This window comes from Choloepus didactylus, chromosome 8 (genome assembly GCF_015220235.1).
Source record: "Choloepus didactylus isolate mChoDid1 chromosome 8, mChoDid1.pri, whole genome shotgun sequence".
NCBI lineage: Eukaryota > Metazoa > Chordata > Mammalia > Pilosa > Megalonychidae > Choloepus > Choloepus didactylus.
In genome coordinates this window covers 128,918,415-128,930,239 of record NC_051314.1, presented here as the reverse complement: position 1 = coordinate 128,930,239, position 11,825 = coordinate 128,918,415, and the positions used below count along the sequence as shown (strand labels likewise).

At 48.0% G+C, this 11,825-nt stretch overlaps 1 protein-coding gene across 1 annotated transcript in view; it reads left to right on the top strand.

The window, feature by feature from the left end:
• Positions 1-3,358: 3,358 nt before the first annotated feature.
• Positions 3,359-11,825, top strand: part of LOC119542932 (translation initiation factor IF-2-like) — an 80,651-nt gene continuing 72,184 nt past the window's right edge. Inside the window, exon 1 of the mRNA XM_037847510.1 lies at positions 3,359-3,634. Coding sequence (XP_037703438.1) covers positions 3,359-3,634 — 276 coding nt within the window. The remainder of the gene's footprint in view (positions 3,635-11,825) is intronic.

The window sequence follows — 11,825 nt, the reverse complement described above, 5'->3', positions numbered from 1 at the left end:
TGTTACTGCAGTCCTTTAATTATCTTCTGAAGCTTTGAGAAAGATGTTTCTGCCAGTTCTTGCTGGGTGTTCAAAGCTTCTGTGGGGGAGATGGAGCCCTGACGCTGTCACTCTGCCATCTTGACCAGGGCACTGTATTACTACTCCACATCTTAGATCTGGGATTGGAATCTAGGACTCCAGGGGGGAAAACTTCAGTCTTTGCCCCAACACTCTGCTCTCTCTTCTTGTCCTGATGCCCACTGATGGGCTTGCTTGGAACCATGACGTCAATGATGGTGACAGAGGCAGAGACGGTCCATGTGCCCAGGAACCCTGTTTTCTTCTCCCTAAGTCTGAGCAAGGGCTCTTGTGCTTTTCTCCCTCCTCCTTCAGCTGCATGTACCCTGTGAACCTGTAAACACAACTCACAGAGGGTTTGTGCTTCAAAAAAATCATTCCCTTTTAAGGAACCTCCTTTGATTTAGAATCATAAGCAAAGAGGCACTGATTTTACCCATTTCTGTCTTTTTCTCCATCATTCCCAACTCCTAATTGGAACCTCCTTGCCCAACCTCCTGCCCTCTTCTCTCTGACTGGTGCTGGGCCAAACCCAAATTACTTGATCCTAAGCCAAGGCTCTGCCTTTTATTTCTAGCTCACAAGCTCATGGAGACAGAGAGAGGAAGAGAGAAAAAGAAAAGGTGGCTGTCTTATTTGGGGACTTCTATTTTCAGACTGTAAAGAAGGTAATTTAAGACTTTAAGTCTTCTCGTTAAAAAAAAACATGTTTTTCTCGGATTTCGTTTTGTTTGAGAGGCAGGGTGGTGGAAGCAATACAGAAGAAGAAAAAATGGAAGCCTGTAAAACCATGTAAAAGATGCTGATCGATGGGGTCAGCCAGCAACTGAAACGGGAGCTTGCTCAGGGACCCCGCAGGCGGTTCTAAGGGGAGACTGGGTGCCGGGGTCCTTGGAATCTCTGGACCCCCGTGGACCCCCACTGAATGGATAGATTTGTCTGGGGGCCCTCCCCTCACCTGTCTGCATTCTCTTTTTCCTTTGCCCTGTGTGCCCTCCCCTCCCAACCTGGGTCCACTGGATTTATGCCCCCAGAATCCTCTCTAGACTCTGATAAATCCACTCAAGCCAAGGGGTCAGGACCCTCTAAGGGAAAATGGTATTTTTAAAAAGAAAACTCCAAGAAGAAGGCAGAGGTTAGCAAAAAGGAACAAATGTCTAATGGTGAAATTTTAGGCATTAGCGGTAGAGAAGATAGAACCACAGAATGTCAAAGTCAGGGGAAACCTCTGTGCTCATTTAATCTGACCCTCAGCTTTTGTAGAAGGAACACAGAAATTAACATGTGTACAAGTTAAGGCATACATTTTTCAAGTGACCTCTCTAAAGTCGGTTCCTACCCCTCGCCCCCATTCAATGCTCTTTCCCCCACTGTACCCCTACTATGTGTGAGGCTTCTTACAGGTGAGACAAAATAGAAATAGAATTTCTATTCCTAATTATTTTTAACTAAAACATAAAAAGAGTAAAAAGAGTAAAATTAAGCTTTTTAATACTTACAAGCTGTGTGACCTTGGGCAAATTGCTTAACCTCTCTGTGCAGTTAATATTGAGCACATATTATATGCCAGGCATAGGAAAATGCTTTATATACATTATCTTGTGCAATCCTTCCAATAACCCTGTGAAGTAGGGCTAGTCCCATTTCGCAAGACAAGGAAACTGAGGCTTAAAAAGTTTAAATAACCTGCCCAAGGTAGCATTGCAAATAAGTGGCAAAAGCAGGACAGAATGTGAGGCATCTGTTTCTGGGCCCAAGTTCTTCCCCACTGGGCAGTACCAGAACAGCCAGGGGAAGGGAGGAAGGGAGGGCCAGACACTGCTGGTTCCTCCTAATATTTGTTCTCCCCTTCTTCCTTAGGAATAGAATCCTCCAAGTTTAGTTGGGTATGTGGCCACCTGGAGCAGACAACATTTCCCAGCTTTCCTTTCTGCTAGGTGTAGTCATGATTAATTGCTGGCAAATGGGATGTAAATGGAGGTGGTGAATGCAACTTCTCAAGAGTATCCTTTTGTGGGTGTATGTTTCATGTGCATTTGAAAAGAATGTGAATCCTGTCATCGCTGGGTGCAGACTTCTATATGTCATTTAGCTCAAATTTGTTAATTGCATGGTTTGGATCTTCAATATTCTTACCGATTTCATGTCTACTTATTCTATTGGCTCTTGAAAAGGTATTTTACAGACTCCTATTATGACAGTGAATTTTTCTATCCCTTCTTTAATTCTGTCAGTTTTTGTTTTACATATTTTAAAGCTATTTTATGGGGTACATATGGATTTGGGATTGTGATATCATCTTGGTGGATTGATCCCTTTATCATTAATAAATGCCCTTCTTTATCTCTAATAATCAGAAGTATCATTAAAATGAGGGGCATGTCTCTTTTCAGCCTTTCCTTCTTCCTGTTGGTTGGAATGCTGATGTAATGGTTGGAGCTCAAGCAGCCATTTTGAGCTATGAGCTGGAAACAAGGGCTGAGAATAGCAGAACAATAAGTTAAAGAAGCCTAGGTCTCAGATATTTTGGAGTTACCATACCCTTCCAGGGCCTAGCTCATCTCCCCAGATGCTTCCAGATGTCCACCTCCAGACATAGCTTACATGAGAGACCAAAAAACTTGTACCTTCATTATATCACTTAGTTTGGATATTTTATCAATCATAGCTAATTTTACCGTAACTGATAGGGTAGAGAAATCAGTGGGTGCAAAGGTGTGTGAGGGCATGGTGTGCCAGGGTCACTGCAGGTGGGACCATGTGACAGAGGGTGATGTCAGGCAGTAAAATTGTTTTGAACACACCCTGTTATATTTATTTATAAATTGTATTCAAGTACTATTCTCAGTCTATAAAGTAAATATTATAAAAGCTTAATTTTACTCTTTTTTAATTAAAAATAATTAGGAATAGAGATTCTAACAAGTTCTTCCTGAACCCCAATGGATTGTCTTGAGAAGCTACTTTGAGGACCCCTGGTGCCAACTGGGAATGGAGGGGGATGGGAGGGGCAGGCATAGAGTTCAGCAGGGGCCAGATCAAGAGGGACCCCCACATGAATCCAAAGTGATGCAGAACCACGGAGTGTTCAGCAGGGAAGTTCTGTTATGAGACTTGTGTTTCAGAAAGAGCCTTCTGGCTGCATGGAATGTCTGCAGGGGCAGAAAAGGGATGGGGTTGACTGGGTGCTGCAGACCAGTCAGAAAGTTGGTGGTGAAGTTCAAGAAAGAGATGCCGAGGTCTGAACCGGGCCGGTGGCAGTGGGGGATGCACAGCAGGGGACAGACACCTGACTGGCATGGACGGAGGTCACATCAGGCAGGCAGTGCGTGCAAAGAGGCAGCAGAGGGCCGACCCTGGAAGAGCCCTAGCATCTCAGGAGGGAGCAGAGGAAGAGGATGTCATGTGGGAAACTGCCATGCGGGGAGGTGGGTGCGAGGAGACCCAGGAGAGCACGGGGTCCCAGAAGCCAAGCAAGAGGGGTGGTCCTCCGCTCCACGTGCTGCAGTTAGAACCCCCTCAGCGGAGGACTAACAAGGCTCACCTTGCTGGCGTCGCCTCAGGGGTGGACGCGGTGGGTTAGTGATGCTTGAGAAGGGGAGGAACTGGAGACCCGGAGGAAGATTTCGTTTCCAAAGGAGGAGCCTAGAGCAGCCCCTAGAAGCAACGGTGAAGCAGGGTGTTTGTTTTTTAAAGAAGGGAGGCTTGGGCATGCTTATTTCATTGGGAAAGATTCCAGAGTCCATGAACTTAACTCTCCTGCATCCAGTGAAACAGGACTGGTTGAGGGAAGGTAAAGCAAATCAGAAGTGCCTCTGTTTCTAGCCCCTTAAAGCAACCACTCCTAGCTCATCTCCCCAGATGCTTCCAGATGTCCATCTCAGGGACCTGGAAGACAAACAGCTGCCCTACCATACTCCCCCTCTCTAGGACCTTGATGCACCCCAGTTTTCTCCAGTCCCTAGCTCACTTCGGTTAGACTGATACACCAGGCAGGCGAGAGGGGGTACTTAGAGTTCAGCAGCCCCTAGAGAGGAGAACAGCAAACACATGCTTTTAAAACTGGTCTTATCTTCCCTTGCCAGGGAATGGAGGAAACTTGGATAATCCCCCAAATCATTTCTCTGAGCTTTGAGGAGTGTCTTATGATTTCTGGCCAAGAGGCTGACCTTCCTAGTTGGATTTTATTTCTGTCCATAGGAGTCGGGAGTTAGACTTCCTGAACTGATTGGAAGTGGCCCTGAGGGACAAGATTAGACAATGGGGGGCAGGCAAGGCAGAGACACTCCCCCAGGGTGGCAGTCAACCTGTCACAAGTCAGGACAAAGAAGAGGTGTCTGTCCCTTCCTGAGGCTGGCTTGGGCCAAGCTCCTGTCCTCTCTGGCCTCCTAAAAGACCTGTAGGAACCCTCCCTCCCGGCTTCTACTCATGCTGGGCCCTGAATCTGAAATTCCTTCTCCTTTCTGCTTATTTACTCGCTCCGAGGCTCGAGGGACACCCCCCCCCACCTCCCCTTCTCTTCCCTGACCTCCACAGCCATCCCAGTGCCCAATGACTACAGCAATTCATTTCTCAATACCTTTGTGGGTTTTTTGTTTGTTTGTTTCTAAACAGGCTGATTTCAACTTTCTTTGCAAAACCTGCTCTGAGCTTGTTGACGAGGCTGTGCTGCTGAGGCAAGTCTGTCCTTTCCTGGGTGTTTGCTTTCCCACCCACAGGGTAGGGCAGTGGCTCTCAAATTTGATTGTGCATCAGAATCACTGGAGGGCTTGTGAGAACCCGGATGGCTGGGCTCCACTGCTAGGGTTTTGGATTCCTTAGGTTTGGGGTGGGACCCCTGAGAATTTGCTCTCGGGCAGGATGATGAACCAACCTGATTTGCCTGGGCCCGAGGAGTTTCTCAGAATACCAGACTTGCTGTGCTAAACCTGGGCAGCCCTGGTCCCCCTTCTCCCAGATGCAGCTGAGGCTGCTGCTCTGAGACTGCGCTTTGAATCGAATGTTCCTTAAGGCCACTTCTGGTTCAGAAAGTCCATGCTCCCTGAAATATGTCTCCTTCATGCCTGAAACAGACATCACCAATTGGGGCAGGAGTGGTGCACAAGGGTGGCCGTGTCCTCTCCAACAAAATCCGCATTCAGGACACAGTGCCCGATGAGATGCCAAAGATTTCTCAGGCAGCTTGGGAATGCAGCCTCGGAGTGCCATCTCCTCCAGGCCAGGGTTCTGGCTGCAGAACAAAGCCAGGATTCAGGGGCATCCAGCAGGCCCCCAGGCCACCCATGGCCCAGAGAGGACTCAAGCCACAGGACATCGCAGAAAAGCAACCGCAGATGCCTTGATGGTGAAGTGATGTATTTTGGGGACTTTCATCAGGGCTGGGTGTATAATGTCATGGACTCTGAGAACTTGGGGTTTACTGTCTCTCCCACTGCCCCCACCCCAAGTGAATGAGTCTCAGTGCACAGAAGAAGAGACAAATGAGGAAAGGGTCCAGCTGGCTGGCCAGATGTGCCTGGAATGCTTGGTGAGCGGGTCAAGGCTCCAGCCAGAGAAGCCCCTGGGGTCAGAGTGGACCCCAACTGTGCATCTGGATGGTGGGCAGAGCAAGTCCTCTGAAGGTGATGGCAGCAGGAAGTGGGGGTGTTTTGGAGCTGATTTTATGAATTGCACATAAATGCTTGGCTTTGTGAGCCCCTGGGTCAGCCAGACCCTTCACTCACTCAAGAGGTACTGAGTTCCTGCTATGTGCCAGGAGCTGAACATAGAGCCACTCCACTTAGTCCTTTAAGGAGCTCACAATAGGGCACAGATACGAATAACTTCAAAATGTGGAGAGGGCTTCAAGAAGGATGTTGGCAAATCCTGTTGGCAGCACAAAGGAAGAGCTATTAATTCTGCCAGATTGGGGGAGAGGGGCATTTAATCAGATCCTTGAGGACAGGCAGCTTTCCACAGGTAGCAAAAGAGGGCAGGCTGCTCGGGCAGAGGCATGTGAGCAAGGCATGGAGGTATGGCTGGGTATGGTGGGCCTGGGAAAGGGGTCCTCTTCAGCCGGGCTGCAGAAAAGCCTGGAAAGTCAGGTTAGGGCCACACTTAGTTCGGACTTTCCCCTCTTTTCCCACACTCTCTGCTCCTGGGACCTCACCAGCTTCTTATTCCCTGTCTGCTTCATTTTAAAAAGCCCAGGTTGGGGGTGTCCTGACTCTCCATTCACGAAGGGGAGGGCACCCCATACCCAGGGGTGGGGTGGGGGGAGCGCCTGGGGAGCTTGGTGATTCTAAAATCAAAGCAACACTAGTGTGTATCTGTTAGGCAAAAGCCAGACCCCACCGCGCTGCTACCCCCCCAGTAAAATAAGTGCAGATTTCTACCTCTGGGTTTGTGGCCAACAAGAGGCTGTGTCTGCACAATGGCCAAAAACAGAAGGAAAGGAAAAAAAACAGTCTAAGTGGTTTATTTAATTTATAACTTAATTTAAGCTTCTAATGAAACCTGTTTCCAGTTCCCATGCAGCGTGGTTCCTCCCCCGCACAGGCAGCTGCATCCGTCTTTGTCCTTGTCTCCCTTTTATTTCATTTCCACTTGTCTGACCCATCCCTGGGGGGTGGACAGTGTGACTGCACGTCCTTGTGAAGCAGTCTGCAGAGTGGGGCTTCCTCAGACCCTCCACATGGGGCAGTGGGAAGGAGCCAAACGATGACTCAGCTCAGCTCCTTCATTTGCAAACGGAGGAAGCCGAGCCCCAGGGAGGGATGGGAGTTGATACGGCCAAAGTCACCCTGCAGATTCCTAGCAGGAAAGGACCTAGTCTCCTGCTCCCAGGCCAGTGTCTGCCCACAACCACCAAGGCTTTGCTTGGCTGATATAAAAATAATAATAAAATATTTATTAAATGCTAACTATGTGCTAGACACTGAGTTAAGGGAAGTATGTATATTAATTAATTTAATACTTAAAATAATTCCACAATGGGATGTTACCCCCTTTTACAGAAAAGGAAACTGAGGCACAGATATGTGCATAGCAGTGTGCAGATGCTTTACTTTTCTCTGGGCAGGTCGAATACTGGCTTCTTGCAGCTCCTTTAGGTTGAGGCAGGGTTGGATGAGGAGGAGGGGATAGCCACAGGGGTCTGTCCTGGCACAGAGCCCAGTCGAGGGCTGTGGGAAGCAGCTGGGGCACTGCTGCTGCGGCCTGAGTTGCCCCAGATCCTGGCAGGATCCTGGGTCAGAAATAACACCATGCTGTCACTGCAAAGGTGCCATGCTGCCTGGGGCATCCTCTGGGGGGAACCCCACTTTTCTCCCTGGTCCTCTAGCTCCTTGGCTTTGGGGTTGGGGCTTCGGCAGCTGCTAGTGCTACAGTGAGCCAAGGGCTGAGTGGGCAACAGGTCTCTGGGAAACCACTAGCTTTTTCTTCTATAGCTATTTATTTGTCATGAGCAGGTAAGTGAATGCAGACAACTTTTTCAGACAGAACTTCAGGTTCTATTGCTAAGTACAGAGTCACGTGGATGGTGCTGTGGATGGGCCTTGAATGAACAACCTAGCAGCAAGAATTCTTAGTCTTTATACCCTGAGAGACATATTTTCCTAAGTGCATGACTATTCTCTATTTCATTTGCAAGTACCAACATGCATTATATGTATCAGTCAGGATACCTCTCATATCTCTAGGCAAGTGGCTTCGCTTTCTCCTTATTCTCTACCTTTACACATATACAAAGAGTCTTTGAAGGTTCTGCCTACAGACAGGCTTTACCTTTTGCTATATTTCCCTTGGGTCCTCTTTTTTTCTTTTTAAATTGTGGTCTGACCCATAAAATGAGGACTTCCCCAGTACTTATGCCAAGAACCAGAAAACAAAACAAATCAGCATAAGCCAGCAAGTCGGAAGATCTGGCATGAGTCCCAGCTGTCAACACCTATAGCAGAGTGGCCCTGGGCAATCCGGTGGCCTCTTAGACCTCAGCTTCCTCCTCTGTGAGACGGGAATGTACATAACACAGTGAATCTTGTGGTAGACAATGTCTGTGATTAACTGTACAAATATAAAAAAAGTTCTTTCATGAACTTGAGCAGATGTTCTACCCTATTACAAGGATTAATAATAAAGGAGCAGTTGGGAAAAAATGTACCTATTGCAAACTGTGGACTATAGTTAACAGTAATATTTTAAAACTCTGTCATCAACAGTAACAAATGTACCACAGTAATACTATGGGCCAGTAATATGGGGAGATAAAGAATATGGGGGGATTAGGGTTTTTTTTTTCTTTTTATTTCTTTTCTGGAGGAATGAAAATGTTCTAGGTTTGATCATGGGGCTAAATGCACAACTATGTGATGATACTGTGAGCCAGTGATTGTATACTTTGAATGGTTTCTATGCTGTGTAAATATATCTCGAAAAAATTGCACTGAAAAAAAAGATATAGAGAGACCTTAAAGAAATTGTTAACTGAATAAAAGAATATAGGATTTATAGTCTCTAAAAAACAAAAGGTGCCACCTCCAATAGGTCTACACATGGACTAAAAGAACATGATCCTTTCTTGAGTACCTACAGCTTCAAACCATCACACCCACAGAATGCCAGTTTATGTGGGACAACACTGGTTTATCCCTATTGTCTTACTTAGTAGGGGTTAGTAAGTACCCCTATAATAAGTACCCCTAGTAACAAGCATGCTTATTAGGGGTACTCCCTTCCACTTAAAAATGGTCCCAGTTTGGACATTAAGTCATATGCTCACCCTGGCTCTTCACCACGATTTTATGCAGCTTCTCAACAATATTCACTGCTCCTCGAGCCTCCAGGGCTCCTCTGCCCCCATCTCCACCATGCTCCGTGGCTTTCACCAACTTCCTGCTCTTACACCCCAGGCTCACTGATCCCCATCAGTTAAGCCCAAGACACGTCCCTCTTTATGGACTGAATTGTGTCCCCCCAAAAGATATGCCAAAGTCCTAGTCCCCAGTGCCTCAGAATGTGGTCTTATTGGAAACAGCCACTACAGGTGGAATTAGGAGAGTGAAAAGAGGTTATACTGGAGAAGGATGGGGCCTTAATCCCTTATGACCACTGTGCTTGTAAGAAGAGGAAACTTGGACACAGGCAGACGGAGGAGGGCAGGAGGCCTCGTGATGACTGAGGCAGGGAACACCACGGGTTGCCAGCAAGCCACTGCCGGAAGCCAGGAGAGAGGCAAGGAACAGATTCTCCCCTACAGACTTCAGAGGAAACACAGCCCTGCTGACACCTTGATTTTGGACTTGTAGCCTCCGGAACTGTTGTTTTAAGCCATCTAGTTCTTGGTGCTTTGTTATGGTGGCCCTAGAAAACTGACACCCTTAAGTAACATTCTTTGCTAAAAGCTGAGCTCAGTTCTATACCCTGACAACCTGACACAACTCCTGATGCACTGGTGTCAGTAGTTGTTGGATGGATGGATGGATGGATAAGTGAACCAAAGAGCCTGTAAGAGCCCATGAGCTCTTTAAGAGTTATGTAAATATTTTTCACCCCACTCATTCTCTCACACAGTTCCCCTGGACACCTAAATCAAAGATAATGAGAAAGAGAGAAACCAAACTTACGGCGTTGCTTTTACGGCCTGAGCCTGTGCTGATGTGCAGGATGCCTCTCAGCAGAGGTTTTTTAGTACAGGCATCACCAGCCAGCTCTCCCCACAGAGCTTCTGAAAGAGTCCTGCACTCTTTCCAGGCAGAGTCTCTTGATTTTTTCTACCTAGAGCTTTCTCTGTCCTCTCCTCAATGTCCTCTCTTCCTTCATCTTTCAATTCCAGACCTGCGTCCATTGTACATTAAAGTAGAAAATACTTTCAGAAACAATCCAAACCAGGCACAGGCGGGACCAGGTCTGTTCCATTGATGAGTACAGTCAGGGGCTTCCGGGAGGAGTGATCCTCAGAAGAAACACCCAGCAGGAGGAGGCAGCTTGGGCAGGTGCAGCCCGCCCCCTTCTCCTGACCCCAGGCCTTAAAAATGGATCTGCAGCAGAGGCTGGGAAAGCCCCGAGCCCCTAGAACCCACCCCTGGTGGGATGTCGGTCCTCATATGCACAAGTGGCTTCCTTCCCCTCCTCCTCCCTCGGAACACTCAGCATCACGGGCGGTGGAGCTGTTAGTGAGCGTGCGTGTGTATTGGATCCAAAAGTAGCTCGTTAGATAAACAAATGCCTAGTCCAAGGAAGGCAGGTCATCCTGGCTCTGCTTCAGAAATGTGTGATTTCCTAGTCCTGGTCACAGGTGTTTTAGGGCCCTGAGGAACCACCTCTGCACCCCAGAGTCTCTCCCGTCCTCTCTGGCGGGTGGTCCGAAACCCCGACCCCCCGCAGCATCAGGCAGGAAATACCGGAGGATGCTTCTTCTGGGTTGGGGCTGTCAGCTAATTGTCAGTAACTCAGGGAGGCAGGTGCCGTCATCTCCATTTTGGAAATGAGGTGACTGGAGGATGCAAGCACCGCACCCTGGTGCTGATGGTATCAAAGCCAAGGCCACTCAGATTTGGGCTCCCAGCAGGTTTTGAGGAGGGAAGAAAAGTTGTCCCCACCCAGAGCCAGTTCTCTGCCCAGCCTTAGTCCTTGGAGCACTGAGACACCTCCTGAGAGGCATCTCAGAGTGGGAGGGAGATTTCAGATGTGATCCACTCACAGTGAGGCCCGAGAACTCAGCAGAGGAGTGGGGCATGGGGATGAGACATGGACAAGGAGGCCACATTCTCATATACAGGGTTGCTTTACATGTCACAGTCCATGTGAGTGGTAACCCTTGGAATTGTGCAGTGCACAGTCTATGCAGCTGTACCCAGCTGCCCTGGCAAAGGCCAGCTGCTCGTTTAACAAGTTGCTTATTTTCCTTCCATCTCTCATTTCCACTAAACCAGCACTCCTCCTTACCACGCATCCTTCCCTACCAAGCCTGGGTTCCCTTCTTCTGATGGGGCCAACTGGGTGAAATCCTGACTTTTATGGGAAATTGCCAAGCAGGGACTGGATAACATATAGTGTGTGAGCGGGTAAGGTGGGTTTCCAAGGGCTGGGTTGTCCAAGTCCAGAGAAGGTAGGCACACATTTGTGGGCTGATACACTTGTCTAAAAAACCCCCAGATCCTTTTAGACACAAAGGCCTTACCTCCCACCTTTAGGTAGATAGCCTCCCCTTTCTTCCAGAGTATGGGAGGTTGCATTGAAACTTTTTAAGTTCCATTTATAAGGTAGCCAAGATTGGTAGGGGTCTACCAAAAGCTGTTTCCTCCTTCTTCCATTCAAATGGAGGTACAGCTGGGTATGTGGCCCCCCAACTAACAACTACATTTCCTAGGCAGCCAAGCAGCTAAATCTGGCTGTAAAAGCAGTTCTTGCCAATGGAATATGAGTGGAAGTGCTACTTCCAGTTTTGGACCTTAAAACATTGCCCCTGCACATCCCCACAATATTTTCTCTTCCCAAGAGTCAGAACACAGATGTGCCTGAAATCCAGCTTCAACCATGCATCAAGGGAAACACCTTAGGACAAAGGTTCTCAAACTCTGGAGTACATTAGAATCACCCGGTATTCCTGAAAGCACCGCTTGCTTGGTCCCACCCCCAAAGATTCTGATTCAGTAGGTCTGGGGTAGGGGCCTGAGAATTTGCATTTCTGACAAGTTCCCAGTTGATGCTGCCGCTGCTGGTCTGGGGACCACCTGTATTAGTTAGGGTTCTCTAGGGAAACAGAATCAGTAAGAGATATCTATGAA